Source organism: Clarias gariepinus, chromosome 20 (assembly GCF_024256425.1).
Source record: "Clarias gariepinus isolate MV-2021 ecotype Netherlands chromosome 20, CGAR_prim_01v2, whole genome shotgun sequence".
Lineage (NCBI taxonomy): Eukaryota > Metazoa > Chordata > Actinopteri > Siluriformes > Clariidae > Clarias > Clarias gariepinus.
The window spans coordinates 4,437,514-4,454,281 of record NC_071119.1 but is presented as its reverse complement, the minus strand read 5'-3'; the positions used below and the strand labels follow the sequence as shown (position 1 = coordinate 4,454,281).

The following is a 16,768-nucleotide window of genomic DNA, read 5'->3' as shown; positions in this document are numbered from 1 at the left end:
AATGATGTGAATTGTTCTCCGACGATCATCATGCGCGAGTTGCTGAAAAGTTTTGACATTTTTGGAGGTTGAGCTCATTAAAGGTTTTTCTGATCTCTCTCGTCTTCTTCCATTCTTCTTGAAGCACATGCCACTTAAAACACCCTAAATGACTTGTTGCAGCATTGTCCTAAACTTACCAAATCATGTCAAATGTCTCTGTGGCAGATTTACCCAGTTTCACGCAGAATTTCACATTTGATCTTTGTTTTAACTTACTTTCCATGATGAAATAACAGACGTGGGAATGTGGTAAGAATAACACCAGTTGCACGGCTCCCGATGTACACAAGATGATGTCTTTTGGCACACTGACTTATGAAGGTCCAATAGGTGATTGATCAATCAATAAGACATTTATAACAGCTATAGAAGGCATTTCTCATTAATTTAGCATAACCAGACTCAGATATGTGATTTAGACTCTTTCTCAGGAAATGAACCATAACAATCGTTCCCATAATGACGTCCCATAATATAATGTATATTATAATATATTCCAGGACTTCTGGAGATCTTTAAGAACAGCAACGCTCTACTGGACCAGATTCAGAAATGTCTGGAGGCCTACCTAGAGTCTAAGAGAGTTGTTTTCCCCAGGTGGGTAAAGTCTTGACAGACAAACACTACTACATTTTATGGCCATGATTTTTTACTTACATATATCTGTGTGTGTGTTTTTGTGTGTGCCCACATGCATCAGGTTCTACTTCCTGTCCAATGACGAGCTGCTGGAGATCCTGGCGCAGACTCGCAACCCTCAGGCTGTGCAGCCGCACCTCAGGAAGTGCTTCGACGCCATCTCGCGGCTCGAGTTTGCCTTGCTGTCGTCCGACGTTCCCGGCGAGACTGAGAAACTGTACAGCAACGACATCCTGGCTATGATCTCTCCCGAGGGAGAAAAGGTCAAGATCATTCAAAATTAGATTTTAATCGTAAAATCTGTTGAGTGTTTTCTTTAGTAAAGTAAAAAAAAAAAATGTGTGCGTATTTCTGTGAAGGTGTCTTTAGGAAAAGGTCTTAAGGCTCGTGGGAATGTGGAGGACTGGTTGGGGAAGGTGGAGGAGGCCATGTTCATCTCTCTCAGACGCCTCAGCAAGGCCTCCATCACTGACTACCAGAGCAAACCGCGGGTAAAGTGGGTGGTGGCCGGACATCCGTCACAGGTACGTGTGTGTGTGTGTGTGGAAGATAGAACTGAAATAAAGTTCATGTCTTGATATGTGATATTGATGTAACTGTCAGGATACAGAATCTTTCTTAGCATTCGATCATTTTTCACACAGGTGGTGCTGACCATCTCCCAGATGATGTGGTGCAGAGACATGGAGAACTGTCTGGAGGGAGACCACGACCACTTCCAGGCCCTCCAGCAGTTCGAGATCACAAACATCGAGGTTCGAGCTGATTAGTTAGTTTTTCGCTGTGTCGTATTTAGTAGCTTAATTGTTCTTTAACTAATGGGAAAAGAGTTGTACTTCTGAGTTACATGACTGTAAATGAGAATCGTCTTTTATATAAAGAAAAAAAAATGCGAGGTTTAACTGAAATGATCAAAGATTGAAAGGTTTACTGTAATCACTCTAATCACAATGTTTATATGATGTACAGTAATGTACAGTACAACATACTACATACTATCCCATCTTTCATTTAACACATATGACTGCTACACTGTGTGTGTGTGTGTGTGTGTATAGAGGCTGAATGCGCTGGCCGCCCTGGTGCGGGGTAACTTACCCAAAATTCATCGCAACATCATCACAGCGCTCATTACTGTGGACGTCCACGCCAGAGACATCGTCAGTGATCTGGTCAAAGAAAAGGTACACACACTGATACACAGCTCTCAGTGCACAGGGAATTAATCAGATCTCATCAGATGCTTCTCGTGTATGTTTTATATTTACTTGTTACACAAAATATGCACATGGGTATATACTGTATGTAATATACATTGTTATAATTAGATATAACGAGATCGTCTACGACATATATGTTCCTGTAGGTGGACACGAGCAGTAACTTTGAGTGGCAGAGACAGCTGCGCTACTACTGGGACACGGATCTGGATAACTGCGTGGCCAGAATGGCGCTGTCTCAGTACATCTACGGATACGAGTACCTGGGAGCCTGTCCGCGTCTGGTCATCACCCCGCTTACGGTGACACACGAGAACGAAAGATGTAGATGTGGAAGTTAGTAAACCTCATTCTGTGTCTGCTGTGATGTGACCTGCTTGTGTGTGTTTGTGTTGCACCTCAGGACCGTTGCTACCTGTGTCTGATGGGGGCGCTACAGCTGGATCTGGGCGGAGCTCCGGCAGGTCCTGCTGGCACCGGGAAAACCGAGACCACCAAAGACCTGGCCAAAGCCCTGGCCATCCAGTGTGTGGTCTTTAACTGCTCTGATGGACTTGATTACAAGGTGACGGCTGTCTGTCCCAAGGGGGCAGCAAAGATCTGTATTCCTCACATCTTATTGGGGCATTTCGTGAGCCAGGGTTATTATTACTTATGTTATTTTAATTTTAGATCACATGATAAGACCTTGAGTTTTACTTCTGTACTTTGTGTGTGAGCGGTACCACTTCCTTCTGTTGGTGTAAATTAATACGCGCCTGAGTAACCTAGCCAGAATGTCTATTTCATCGTATGTGTGTGTGTGTGTGTGTGTAGATGATGGGGACGTTCTTCAGCGGTCTGGCTCAGTCTGGAGCCTGGTGTTGCTTTGACGAGTTTAACCGCATTAACATCGAGGTTCTCTCAGTCATCGCACAACAGCTCATCACGATCAGGAACGCCAAAGCCGCCAAGGTAGCGCATACACTCACACTCAGGGACAATGCTGTATTCTGTTTAATAATTGTGGATACGTGGGGTAAATGTTGTGTGTGTGTGTGTGTGTGTGTAGGTGTCTCGGTTTATGTTTGAAGGGAGAGATATTAAGCTGGTGACGACATGCGCCGCCTTCATCACGATGAACCCAGGCTACGCAGGCAGGACGGAGCTCCCAGACAACCTGAAGGCCCTCTTCAGACCCATCTCCATGATGGTGCCCAACTACGCCCTCATCGCTGAGGTGCGCTCGTACCGTCGTTCATCACTTACTCTAACAGAACAGAACAGTCTGAGTGCTTAAGGGACGACTCTCTCTCTCTCTTCCTCTATCTCTCTCTCGCTGTAGGTGATCTTATACTCAGAGGGCTTCGAGTCCAGTAAGACTCTGGCAAGGAAGATGACTCAGATGTACAAACTGTGCAGCGAGCAGCTCTCCCAGCAGGACCACTACGACTTCGGCATGAGAGCCGTCAAATCAGTTCTCGTCATGGCTGGGTCAGTCCATCTGCGCGCAGGCTGAACTTTTATATCCGTTCGTTTTTCATTCAGACCGACTTCCTGTACGAGTGAGCAGTCAGTCCAAACATCGAGCTGGAAAAGGACGACGAAAGGACATGTCATGTCATGACATCTTATATAATGTGACAGAGAGCAGATAACGATCTAACTTTTGTAGACGTGAACAAATCATGACTGTAGCTTACATGTATTGTACAAAAAGAAGATACTCCATTGCGTCAGACACCAATATTTACAATTATGTACAATATTTTCAGTGTGTTAGTGTGGGGCGGGATGCAGAGGATTTAAATGCACAGACTGAGATTAAGTACTCCTTAGGCGCAGTTACGATTTTTGCCACATGATGGCAGTGTGGGATGGCAATTTAGTCAAGTAGATCGGTATGCTTTACATTGTATATCTGTGTCAAAGGCGTATAACACTTACTTTGTCAGACTTAAGAAGAAATCCGACTTACAAATACAGACCTGTTCATAAGTCAGGGACTTAGTGTAGTTCAAGATGACGAGAGTGTCCAGAGAAAGAGTTGGCTTAGGATTTCAATTTAGAGTCTGAATGAGGATTCAGCTGTGACTCTTTTATTCATCACACTTACAGAAAACGATCATACAGATACATCACCAAGTATGATCAGTTTAACTCAGTCATACATACTGACTACAATTGGAAGATGAGTTTTTTATGATACAGATGTTGTTAGTCACCTCTACAGTGTACACACACATCTGTTAGAAATGTGTGTGTATGTGTATTATCAAAAGGGTCTGTACTAATGTGTTACTGTGATTGCATGTGGTTCCAGGTCTCTGAAGAGAGAGAACCCACACCTGAGTGAGGACGTGGTGTTGATCCGAGCGCTACGAGACTCCAACCTGCCCAAGTTCCTCAAGGACGACGCTGAGCTTTTTGGGTAAAAAAAACAAACAAAACACGAAAATGAGATTTTACACAGTATAACATAATATATATAATACAACGTACAGGGTTAGTAAATACATCCACCACTCTCCTGTACACGAAGGTCATTATTACAGGTGCTGGGAGGGAACAAAACACAGCAGAGGAAACTTAAGCTGTAATTATGCAGTCACTGCTTTTTTTTTTAAGCCATGCCTGCTACATTAGCACCTCGTAATGTTTCTGAATGTCCCAATTAAATGCTGAATCGACTAAATAAAACCGCCGAGAGAGTGAGAGCTTTAATCCTGTACTGATTAGTGCTAAACACTTATTCATCGTTTGCTTTTATCACCAGGAACTTTTAATACTGTGCTGATTTTGCACTACTTGAATGAATGCATTAAAAACAATAAAATTGCAGGTGATTTTAATCATTGCTGATTTGAGAAATTTCTGCCCGGGTTTTACTTTTAATATAGAAAGTGTAACACAGATTAGGATGAAGATATCGATTGACACGCCCACAGAATCAGTACCAGTTCGAGATCAAACAAGGAAACTGGTAGAGAGTCCAGACTGTTTGTAGTTCGGTTTCTTCATACAAACAGGAAATGAAATGTAAATTTAATTCCGTATTCTCAGACACAGCAGTAACTAATACAGCGCCTCCTCATGGCTGTGTTGTTCCTCATGGATCTGTTGTTATTCATGGTCACTTCCTGTAAGTGTCTTACTCAGCATACACAAGTACTTTAGATGTCAGGAGGGACACGCCCCTCTGTTCTTGTGTGAGCACAGTCGTTATTAAAGCTGACTTGTTCCCTTATCAGTTCTTAATGAGCAGCTGCTTGATTAGAGACAGAAGGACGGGGAGACACCTGGGTAACTTTAGGGCCTTGGTGACCTTGTGTTACTGCGTAGGTCGTTCTGTAAGCTTGGTGTGCTGTGAAAGACTTTCTGATGATGTGTATAAAATGAATCCCGATCTTTCTCGTGTCCCCACAGCGGGATCCTGTCGGACCTGTTCCCAGGCGTGAGGATCCCCGAGCACGACTACGGAGTGCTGCAGTTGAGTATCGAGGAGGCTCTGTGCGCCCGCTCCCTGCAGCCCGTCCACAGCATGACCGGCAAGGTGATCCAGCTGTACGAGACCATGCTGGTGCGGCACGGCGTCATGCTGGTGGGTCCCACGGGAGGCGGCAAGACCACGGTGTACCTCGTGCTCGCCGACGCGCTCCTGGCCCTCCACCAGACGGAAGGCTGCGAGACGAACCCTTTCTACCAGCCCGTCACGACCTACGTGCTCAACCCGAAGTCGGTGAGCATGGGCGAGCTGTACGGCGAAGCCAACCCCCTGACGCTGGAGTGGAGGGACGGTCTGATGGCGCTCTGCGTCCGCGCCGCCTCCAACGACCAGACCGACGTGCACAAGTGGGTGGTGTGCGACGGACCCGTGGACGCGCTGTGGATCGAGAACATGAACACCGTGTTGGACGACAACAAGATGCTGTGTCTGGCTAACAGCGAGCGGATCAAGCTCACCTCCTCCATACGCATGGTGTTCGAGGTAAGGTGCAAAGATTTATTGATTATGTTTTTTTATTTCTACTACTTCTCTACACACACACTCACTCTGTCTCTGTCGCTCAGGTTCAGGATTTAGCCGTCGCCTCTCCAGCTACGGTCAGTCGCTGTGGGATGGTCTACATCGACCCAGAGGAGCTGAAGTGGATGCCGTACGTGCAGACGTGGCTCACAGGCCTCTCGGACAAGGTCAAAATACACACACACACACACACGGGATCTGTTTTAATTCTCTAATTCACATCAGATGTATGTACTTATCTATCTTATTATATACATCAGCTTGAGTTTTTCCATTTGACTTTTACACTAAGTGGTGAACACTCCCACATGTGTATTAGCATAACTGCAGAGATGTAGAACTACTCGTTAGAATTGGTGTTCAGAACGTTTAAAGTGATTTATTTGGTTAATTAGCACTTTTGGAGTAACGCGAGCACTTAAACACTTTGAACAAGACTCAGTGTGTAGGAGTTGTTTGGAGTAAATGTCTCAGAAGTGTGTGCTTAGCTTTGTAAATACACTCCCTTTTTCCTACTGAGGGTTGAAATTTGCTTTTAGAGTTATTGAATATTTAGCTCAAGCTGACCACCTAATCTTTTTTACCAATGTCTTCGATGGTCCTGTTGAACACCAGACAGATGTTCATATCCCGTGTGTGTTGTGGTGTAGGTGGCGGAGCCCGTGCGTACGTACCTGATGGAGCTCTTCACGTGCTACGTCGAGAAGGGTCTCCAGTTCGTGTTGAAGCAGTGCGTCCAGGCCATGGCTCAGGTGGACATCAGCAAAGTCACCACCCTCTGCTGTCTCCTGGAAGCCATGCTGTTCAGCAAGGACTCCCCTCTACCTACAACAGTACAGTCCATCTCGTCTCAGCTCAACGTCTCAATGTCAGCCTTGTGCAAAATCTCTTTATTGACAAAGTGTGTGTGTGTGTGTGTGTGTGTGCAGGACCCCGCTCAGGTGAACAGCGTGCTCTGCCAGACGTTCGTCTTCTGCTACCTCTGGGCCGTAGGCGGGAATCTGACAGACAGCTGCTGGGACACCTTCGACAGCTTCGTCTCGCAGCAGTTCGAGGACAACACCGACGCCAAGGTACGCGCTCGGACGCAGGAACACAGAAGAGAGTTCTCTTCTCTTCACAACACTGTCCTTCTTTTAGACTTTTAAAAGACTCTCGCCGAAAGTCTCTTTCATCTCCTTCCATAAAACCGTCTCTCTTTAATATTTGATGAGAATATCAGAAGGGTTGAAATAGAGATCAGAGAGAGAGTGAGTGGGGGAGGGGAAGGAGAGAGGAGAGTATGACGCAGAGTATAGAATAATATCACATTATTTATTATTTATTTACAGAGCTGTGCCAATATGGGATCTGGGAAAAATAATCGTATCTCGATGAAGCTTATATATGAAAACCTTATTATAAAAATAAACACCTCCAGTATATATGAACTAAAGAGTGTTAGAATTTTCTCTTTAAAGTTTCTAGTAGTGATGAAACTCTCTCTTTCTACTGTCTCTTTTTCTCTCAGCTCCCCACTGGAGGAGACCTATGGAGTGTGTATATGGACTTTGATATTAAGCGCCTGGTGCCGTGGGAGAGGATCATTCCATCCTTCAGGTAGATTAACAGAAACTCATCTGTATTGGAAGGTGTTTAACTTTTAATTAAATCCTGAAGATGTACAAAATATCTCATATGTTTGCATACCTTATGAGAATTTGCAAGAGGTGTACCAATCATCAAACAAAATATGACAATAAAGAAAATGAGGAAATAATCCTTGTTCAAATGTTTGCATACCTTCAGTTCCTAATATTGTGTATTGCCTTCTTTAGCATCGACGATGGCATGCAGTCTTTTGTAATAATTGTGCATGAGGTCCTCCATTCTCTCAGGTGGTAGAACCATTCTTCTTGACAAAATGCCTCTATTTCCTGTATTTTTTTTGGTTGTCTTGCACATTTGAGATCTCCCCAATGTGGCTCAGTGATATTGAGGTTAGGAGACTGTCATGGCTGCTCCAGAACCTTCACCTTTTCCTGCTGTAGCCATCGGAGGGTCAACATGGCCTTGTGCTTTGTATCATTGTCATGTTGGAAGATCCAAGAGCGTCCTATGTCCAGCTTTCATGCTGTAGAGTGCAAATTCTCTGCTATATTTTCTGATAACATGCTGTATTCATTTTGCCACTGGAGCTCAGATAGCCCCAAGACGTAAGACACCCACCACCATGCTTTACAGGATGGGAATCTATGAGGCTTGTCCAGGTGCTGACTGGCAAACTGCAAGCGGGCCTTCTTGGGCATGGGCACAGTTGCGTCTTTCTCTTGGTATCTTTGGCTTAGTATTAACAGAACCTCTTATTTTTTACCTCTTTATCAGAGTTAAACACTACTGTCTTGTAGAAACAAGTTTTTTTTTTATATCCTTTTCCTGCTTCATAAGGTTTAACTACCTCATTGCATGGGTCCATGGGCAGTCCTTTTGTCTTCCCCATGGTGCAGTAACCGGCCAAGTTAGCACATAACCTCGCTGAAAAACTCACCGACTATTGATGTACATACACAAATTACACATACAATGGCTCATAGGCGTGGGAACATCCCTTTAATAGACTTGAAACCTGTGTGTGTCAAGTTGGGTGTTTATTATGTGGCCAAACATTTAAAGTCTCCAGTTTCCTCTCACAGCTTAAAGACCAGCAAATTAGGCTAATTGGTGTTCCCAAATTGCCCGTAGTGTGTAAATGTTCACTAGAGGTCCTACCACGGTTTCAAGAATGGCATATAATATATATATATATATATATATATATATATATATATATATATATATAATTTTTTTTCTCCCCCTTACAAGGTTATAATGTTCTCACACAGATACAACAAGGAGATTCCTTTCTTTGAGATGTTGGTTCCCACTGTGGACACGGTGCGCTACGGGTACCTGATGGAGAAACTGCTCTCTGTGGGACACTCTGTACTTTTCACCGGCATCACCGGAGTAGGAAAGGTACGTACATGTGTATGGGGCGGGACAGGGGGTGTTAACAAGGTAAATATTTACGTATATGTGTATAGGGGCGGGGCAGGGGTGTTAACGTAGCCAGGGGTAGCTCAGTGGTTAAGGCATTGGACTACGGTTTGGAAGATCCCAGGTTCAAACCCCACAACCACCAAGTTGCCACTGTTGGGACCTTGAGCAAGGCCCTTAACCCTCAACTGCTCAGATGTATAATGTAAGTCGCTCTGGATAAGAGCGTCTGCTAAATGCCCAAATGTAAATGTAAATGTTAACGAGGTAAATATTTACGTATATGTGTATAGGGGTGGGGCAGGAGTGTTAACGAGATAAATATTTACGTATATATGTATAGGGGCGGGGCAGGGGTGTTAACGAGGTAAATATCACGTATATGTGTATAGGGGCGGAGCAGGGAATGTTAACGAGGTAAATATTTATGTATATGTGTATTGGGGCGGGCCAGGGGTGTTAACAAGGTAAATATTTACGTATATGTGTATTGGGGCGGGGCAGGGGTGTTAAGGAGGTAAATATTTTTGTATATGTGTATGGAGCGGGGCAGGATGTGTTAAGGAGGTAAATATTTACGTATATGTGTATAGGGGCTGGGCAGGGGTGTTAAGGAGGTAAATATTTACATATATGTGTATAGGGGCGGGACAGGGTGTTAATGAGGTAAATATTTTCGTATATGTGTATAGGGGCGGGGCAGGGGTGTTAATGAGGTAAATATTTACATATATGTGTATAGGGGCGGGACAGGGTGTTAATGAGGTAAATATTTACGTATATGTGTATAGGGGCGGTGCAGGGGTGTTAACGAGGTAAATATTTTTGTATATGTGTATAGGGGCGGGACAGGGGTGTTAACGAGGTAAATATTTACGTATATGTATATAGGGGCGGGACAGGGGTGTTTATGAGGTAAATATTTATGTATATGTGTATAGGGGCGGGGCAGGGGTGTTAAGGAGGTAAATATTTTCGTATATGTGTATAGGGGCGGGGCAGGGGTGTTAACGAGGTAAATATTTACTTATATGTGTATAGGGGCGGGGCAGGGGGTGTTAACGAGGTAAATATTTCCTTATATGTGTATAGGGGCGGGGCAGGGGGTGTTAACGAGGTAAATATTTACGTATATGTGTATAGGGGCGGGGCAGGGGTGTTAACGAGGTAAATATTTACCTATATGTGTATAGGGGCGGGACAGGGGTGTTAATGAGGTAAATATTTACATATATGTGTATAGGGGCGGGGCAGGGGTGTTAACGAGGTAAATATTTCTGTATATGTGTATAGGGGCGGGACAGGGGTGTTAACGAAGTAAATATTTACGTATATGTGTATAGGGGCGGGGCAGGGGTGTTAAAGAGGTAAATATTTACCTATATGTGTATAGGGGCGGGGCATTGGTGTTAACGAGGTAAATATTTACTTATATGTGTATAGGGGCGGGGCATTGGTGTTAACGAGGTAAATATTTACTTATATGTGTATAGGGGCGGGGCAGGGGGTGTTAATGAGGTAAATATTTACGTATATGTGTATAGGGGCGGGACAGGGGTGTTAATGAGGTAAATATTTACTTATATGTGTATATGGGCGGGGCAGGGGGTGTTAATGAGGTAAATATTTACTTATATGTGTATAGGGGCGGGGCAGGGGGTGTTAATGAGGTAAATATTTACGTATATGTGTATAGGGGCGGGACAGGGGTGTTAATTAGGGTAAATATTTACCCATATGTATATATATTTTGTATGTTGTGTGTGTGTGTGTGTGTCAGTCCGTGGTGGCTCGCGGTTTGTTGAACAACATACAGGAGCAGGCAGGGTACGTCCCCGTCTACATCAACTTCTCAGCCCAGACGTCCTCGGCTAGAACGCAGGAGATCGTCGAGTCTAAGCTGGAGAAGAAGAGGAAGAATATACTAGGTATACACACACACACACACACACACACACACACACACACACAGACGTTTATCAGAATCCTATTGAATATATAAAATCGGTGTGTGTGTGTGTGTGTGTGTGTGTGTTTGAGGTGCTCCTGCTAACAAGCGTGTGGTGGTGTTCGTGGACGATCTGAACATGCCCAAGTTGGACACTTACGGCTCGCAGCCTCCGATAGAGTTACTGAGACAGTTTCAAGACTTCAAGGGCTTCTATGACCGCGAGAAGTTCTTCTGGAAGGAGATTCAGGTAAACACACCCGTTATCATGTCTTTACCCTTTGCCTCGTCTTCCTCATTGTCCTTTTTCACTCGTCCCTTCTTCTTCTTCACTCTGTCTCTTTTAAGAGAATCGGTGACTCTCCTTTATGTGTATCCTGATCTCTGTTTGCGTTTGTATATATTATTATATTCTTTTTTCGTAGGATATGACCATAGCAGCAGCGTGTGCGCCCCCTGGTGGAGGTCGTAACCCAGTGACGCCTCGTTTTATCCGTCATTTCAGCATGCTCTGTCTCCCGACGCCGTCCGAGCACTGCCTTAAGCAGATTTTTAAGGTCTCCAATTTAGACAAACTTAACTGTTGTCTTATTCACAAACAAACACACAAACAAACAAACACACACACACACACGCACACACACACACACAGAATGGAGCTGGAACCGATTTCAACATGCACATGTGTGTGTATACATTGTTTCTCCGGTTTTATCACCTATACAGTGTGTGTGTGTGTGTGTGTGTGTGTGTGTGCCTCACTTGCAGGCGATCCTGTGTGGCTTCCTGTCTGATTTCCCAGCGGCAGTGAAACAGGCTGCAGGCAGCATCGTGGACGCGGCGGTGGAGATTTACGGCCGCATGAGCGTCGATCTGCTTCCTACTCCGGCCAAATCTCACTACGTCTTCAACCTCCGAGATCTGTCCAAGTGTGTGCAAGGTAAGACACACACACACACTGAACACACACGTGTTGTGCTGTAGATGAATTCAGTCTTTAAATCAAGTAAGAAAACACACACTGCTGTAGTACAAGTGGAATAAAACACTTACTGTAAACTCGTCTGTTACTATTCTAGCTACCTGATCGTGTGTGTGTGTGTGTGTGTGTGTGTGTGTGTGTGTGTGTGTTTTAGGCATATTGCAGTGCGAGCCCGGCACGGTGCAGGATCACAACCAGATCTTCCGTCTCTTCTGTCACGAATGTCAACGCGTGTTTCATGACCGGCTCATCAACAACGAGGACAAGACCTACTTCAACACCATGATCTGTGAGATGGCCAGTGAGTCGCTGACATCATCATAAAGCCCCGCCTTCCTGCTCAAGCCTTACGTTTCAACAAGCTCATCCGTTAATTTATTTAGAAATAATAAAACTATAAACATTTATCATCTTTAGTTTTCTAAAATAATAATAACACGTAATACAGGCTTTGACTGAATTGACAAGGAGAGCTTTGGTTTTAAATAGGCCAACCTGACCTGGAAGCTATGACCATATAAGGAAGATGAAAAGTGTCACATGGTGTATATAAACTCAGCGAAAAAAGAAACGTCCTCTGACTTTCAACTGTTTTTACTTTCAGTAAACTTAATGTGTCTTAAAGAGCCAACACCATAAGACATAAACTAAAATGTTTCCCAATGTGTCCCTGAATGAAGCGAGGCTCAAAATCAAAAGTACCAGTCAGTATCTGGTGGCCACCAGCTGCTTGAAGTACCGCAGTGCTTCTCCTCCTCATGGACTGCCTATTGCGGACAGTCTGAGCACTGATGGAGGGATTGTGTGTTCCTGGTGTGACTCGGGCAGTTGTTGTGGCCATCCTGTACCTGTCACGCAGGTGTGATATTCGGATGTACCCATCCTGTGCGGGTGTTGTTACACGTGGTCTTCCACCGCGAGGATGATCAGCCGTCCTTCCCGTCTCCCTGTAGCGCTGTCTTAGGCGTCTCACGGTGCGGACATGGCGATTTATCACCCTAGCCACATCAGCAGTCCTCATGCCTCCCTGCAGCATGCCTAATGCACGTTCACGCAGATGAGCAGGGACCCTGGGCATCTTTCTTTGGGTGTTTTTCACAGTCGGTAGACAAGTCTCGTTAGTGTCCTGCGTTTTTAGAACTGTGACCTTAAATGCCTACTTTCTTTAAGCTGTTAAGGTCTTAATGACCATTCCACAGGTGCATGTTAATTAATTGATTATGGTTAATTGAACATGCATGGAAAACATTGTTTAAACCCTTTACAATGAAGATCTGTAAAGTTATTTGGATTTTTACAACATTATTGTTGAAATGCACAGTCCTGAAAAAGGGACGTTTCTTTTTTTGCTGAGTATAGTATTATGAGAGAGTAATAACGTTAAAACATTACACACCTGCAGAGGTAATGATGTTACTTTAGAAGGTAATAAATAAATAAATTGTTGTATTTCGCAGATAAACATTTCAACATTAGTCTGGAGCCGAGTTCTCTCACCAAGAATCCTATTATTTTTGGAGATTTCATCAAGGTGAGTTTTGCTCCAGTGCCGAGACGGTCCGAAACCTCCACAGTCACACCACTCTGTTAGTGTAAGCCAGCTAAACTGCTAATTATCTCGACATAAAGCAGGCATTAAGGCTTCGTAATGATGGCGTGTACACATGAGAGACAAATTAAAGAAAAAATATCAAAATAGTGCAACAGTTGCATTGAACATGAAACTGATTTTCTTACAGAAGTGCACAAATTATTTCTAATTACAGGTCGTTCTTGACTTACGGGTTATAAATTTCTCGTAGATAAGAATGGACCATTTGTAGATGTGAACAAACCACTGTAGTAGCTCACGTGTATTGTACAAAAAAATAGACACTGCAGTAAACCAGATACCAATATTTACAATTATATACAATATTTTTAGTGTGTAAGTGAATGTATAAAATATCTAAAGTCTTTATTGTGTGTGTTTGTGTGTGTGTGTGTGCGGGAGAAAAGAGTCGGCCTCACCGGTTTCAATAAATCAGGCTGGGAGCACAATGATAGAAAACATCCGTCCTGTAAAACTGTCCTGATGGTAAATAATCCTAATTTTTGGGAAAATCCTCAACAAGACAGTCCAATACAGTGAAAAACAGCTTTACGTCAAAATGGCATCCGGTATTCCCCTCGCGATTTAAAGGGGAAGACAATACCGGTATATTTGACATGAGATTCATTTACTTAAGGCCAATTATGGTTTTTGGCCACATGATGGCAGTGTAGGGAAAGGGGACAGAAATTTAGGCAAGTGCATTGGTATGCTTTACATTGTACAATTCGTGTCAAAGACGTAAAAGACTCATTTTATCAGACTTAAGAACTTATCCGACTTACGAACACGCTCCCGAAACAGAACTTATTTATAAGTCAGGGACTACCTTTATTCAGTTTCCTGATGGTTTATAACTACTTCATATCTGCTCTTATGCCGCACATAGACCCAATGTGTATATAGTCCTGTACACTGATCGATTTTATCGTGTGTAGTTCGGAGCGGAGAAAGCTGACCGCGTCTACGAGGACCTGATGGACACAGAGAAGATACGAAACGTTCTGCAGGACTACCTGGATGACTACAACATCTCCTTCTCCAAAGAAACCAAGCTCGTGTTCTTTCAGGACGCCATCGAACATGTCACCAGGTAGATCATGTGACTTTAATCCATGTCTGTGTTTCTTGTTATATGGGCTCAGTTCACCGATAGGCGTGGCTTACTAGTAGCTCCGAAAAAAAGTGTTTGTGCTATGATTTATCGTTAATAACATAATATATAAAAAGAAAGAAGTAGCAAAAATAAGCATGCATTTACTGTAAGAAAGGTTACTGATATAAATGGCATCTTTACAGAGGAAACAAATCGACTAAAGGCGCTGAAGATCTGGGCTGATCAGATTCCGAAGATTAATCGGACCTGGAAAAGCAGTATATTGAGTATGCAGCGTTAAGGATGGATGCTGTGTCTATCCTGTCTATCCAGGGTTCTGTGCTGCGCATCCAGATAGGAATAAAATATACAGAAGTGGAGAAAAAAGACTTTTGAGGCAACTTTATGTGAGAAATTGATGCAAAACCCTCGTAGAATACGAAGTAGTGATGTTATCTTAAAAAAGCCTGGTTTTCATAGTGGATTTTCACAGCGTCCAGAGCAAAGCTTGCTAATACTGTGTGTTAAAAAAAAGAAATTAACGATTTATGGTTTAAGGGTTAAGGATTTAAGTTAAGGAAGAATTATTAAAATAATTACAGATCATAAATATTCACCAGTTATTCACTGTTAAAGAATATGAAATATGTCATGGATGTACTGTAGACTCACTCTCACTCACCATTTCCACTGACATTACATTATTTTAATAAAAACATGGAGTTTGAAAACTTTTCTGGCCACGAGTTTCAGAATCCTGAAGGCGTCCGTGTTCTCGCTCTCTGCTCTTCTGTATGGAATTCTGACGATTTGTAATGTTTTTCTTCTCAGAATCGCTCGCATGATTCGACAAGAGCGCGGTAACGCCCTGTTAGTCGGTGTGGGCGGGACAGGGAAGCAGTCTCTCACGCGATTGGGCTCTCACATGTGCGGCTACCGCTGCTTCCAGATCGAGCTCAGCCGCGGCTACAACTACGACAGTTTCCACGACGACCTGCGTAAACTCTACAAGATGGCCGGCGTTGAGGGAAAGGACATGGTGTTCCTCTTCACTGACACTCAGGTACACACAGTACTGTACACGCTCCATAAATATTCAGGTTAATTATCTGCGTATAAGAGCCAGAGACAGCCCTGAAGCTGTGATGATGGACGGAGTTGCTAAACGAGCTGTTGATTGGTGATGTTCTCAGATTGTAGTGGAGGAGTTCCTGGAGGACATCAACAACATGCTGAACTCCGGCGAGGTTCCCAACCTGTTCGAGAAGGACGAGCTCGAGCAGGTGTTGGCAGCGACGCGACCCCGCGCCAAGAAGGCGGGCATCCCTGAGGGCAACCGGGACGAGGTACATGACGAACCGCGTCAAATCCTACACACTCTCTACTACACTAGCCCTTTAGTCACATGTTCGTCCTCTATTCTATATCTCACGTCTCTGTACCATGTCTCTCATCCCTTCACTCCTCCATGCTGCAGTATAGATTATAACACTGAATGTCCACCCTGTCCGCAGGTCTTCCAGTTCTTCATCTCTCGTGTGCGTGAGAAGCTGCACATTGTGCTGTGTATGAGTCCAGTGGGCGACGCCTTCCGTTCCCGCTGCCGCATGTTCCCCTCGCTCGTCAACTGCTGCACCATTGACTGGTTTATCCAGGTCGGTACCGCAAACCTCACACCCATCAGTTCCTCTAAATCAAAGACAATTAGGAGAACTAGTGGAGAACTTGTGTGTGTGTGTGTGTGTGTGTGTGTGTAGTTCATATGTGCTTATGTTGCATTTTTAGCCTCCTGGACAAACCCGTGGGTAAAAATATACAAGTTAGAACCTGATAGAACAGATAATTAACTTCCTGTCACACTTACTTGAGTGTGTGACAGCATCATATGTGTTATACAGTAGCTCTCATTCTTCTACAGACGATTTGTCCAGAAGCTTCAGGCTCATTCGTTTTTCTTCATGGTGTGTCAGCTTCCTACATCTAGCCATCTTTCTTTGTCTCTCTCTCTCTGCGGTCTTCTTTTCTACACTTCCGCTTCTCCTGAGTTCAGCCAGTGTGTTAATGAGTCGCATAATGCTGCATCGCCGCAGGCTATTTATGAGAGTGTTGTGCTAATTGTTATGTAAAGTGTGTACGAGGAAAAGAGAGAGAGATTCATACATAAAGTTGTAAAAGATAGACTAATCTCCACACCACACTAGCAACAATTTTCTGCTGCTGAGAAACTCC

At 43.9% G+C, this 16,768-nt stretch overlaps 1 protein-coding gene across 1 annotated transcript in view; it reads left to right on the top strand.

The window, feature by feature from the left end:
* LOC128508173 (dynein axonemal heavy chain 6-like) overlaps positions 1-16,768 on the top strand; it is a 48,180-nt gene that overhangs the window by 13,374 nt on the left and 18,038 nt on the right. Inside the window, 27 exon segments of the mRNA XM_053479389.1 lie at positions 543-639; positions 743-944; positions 1,041-1,205; positions 1,326-1,436; positions 1,740-1,865; positions 2,048-2,203; positions 2,305-2,466; positions 2,718-2,855; positions 2,953-3,120; positions 3,226-3,374; positions 4,204-4,311; positions 5,307-5,868; positions 5,952-6,074; positions 6,558-6,740; positions 6,837-6,980; positions 7,418-7,506; positions 8,769-8,901; positions 10,703-10,850; positions 10,963-11,120; positions 11,296-11,427; positions 11,639-11,810; positions 12,007-12,153; positions 13,310-13,383; positions 14,382-14,536; positions 15,371-15,602; positions 15,733-15,885; positions 16,054-16,194. Coding sequence (XP_053335364.1) covers positions 543-639; positions 743-944; positions 1,041-1,205; positions 1,326-1,436; positions 1,740-1,865; positions 2,048-2,203; positions 2,305-2,466; positions 2,718-2,855; positions 2,953-3,120; positions 3,226-3,374; positions 4,204-4,311; positions 5,307-5,868; positions 5,952-6,074; positions 6,558-6,740; positions 6,837-6,980; positions 7,418-7,506; positions 8,769-8,901; positions 10,703-10,850; positions 10,963-11,120; positions 11,296-11,427; positions 11,639-11,810; positions 12,007-12,153; positions 13,310-13,383; positions 14,382-14,536; positions 15,371-15,602; positions 15,733-15,885; positions 16,054-16,194 — 4,328 coding nt within the window.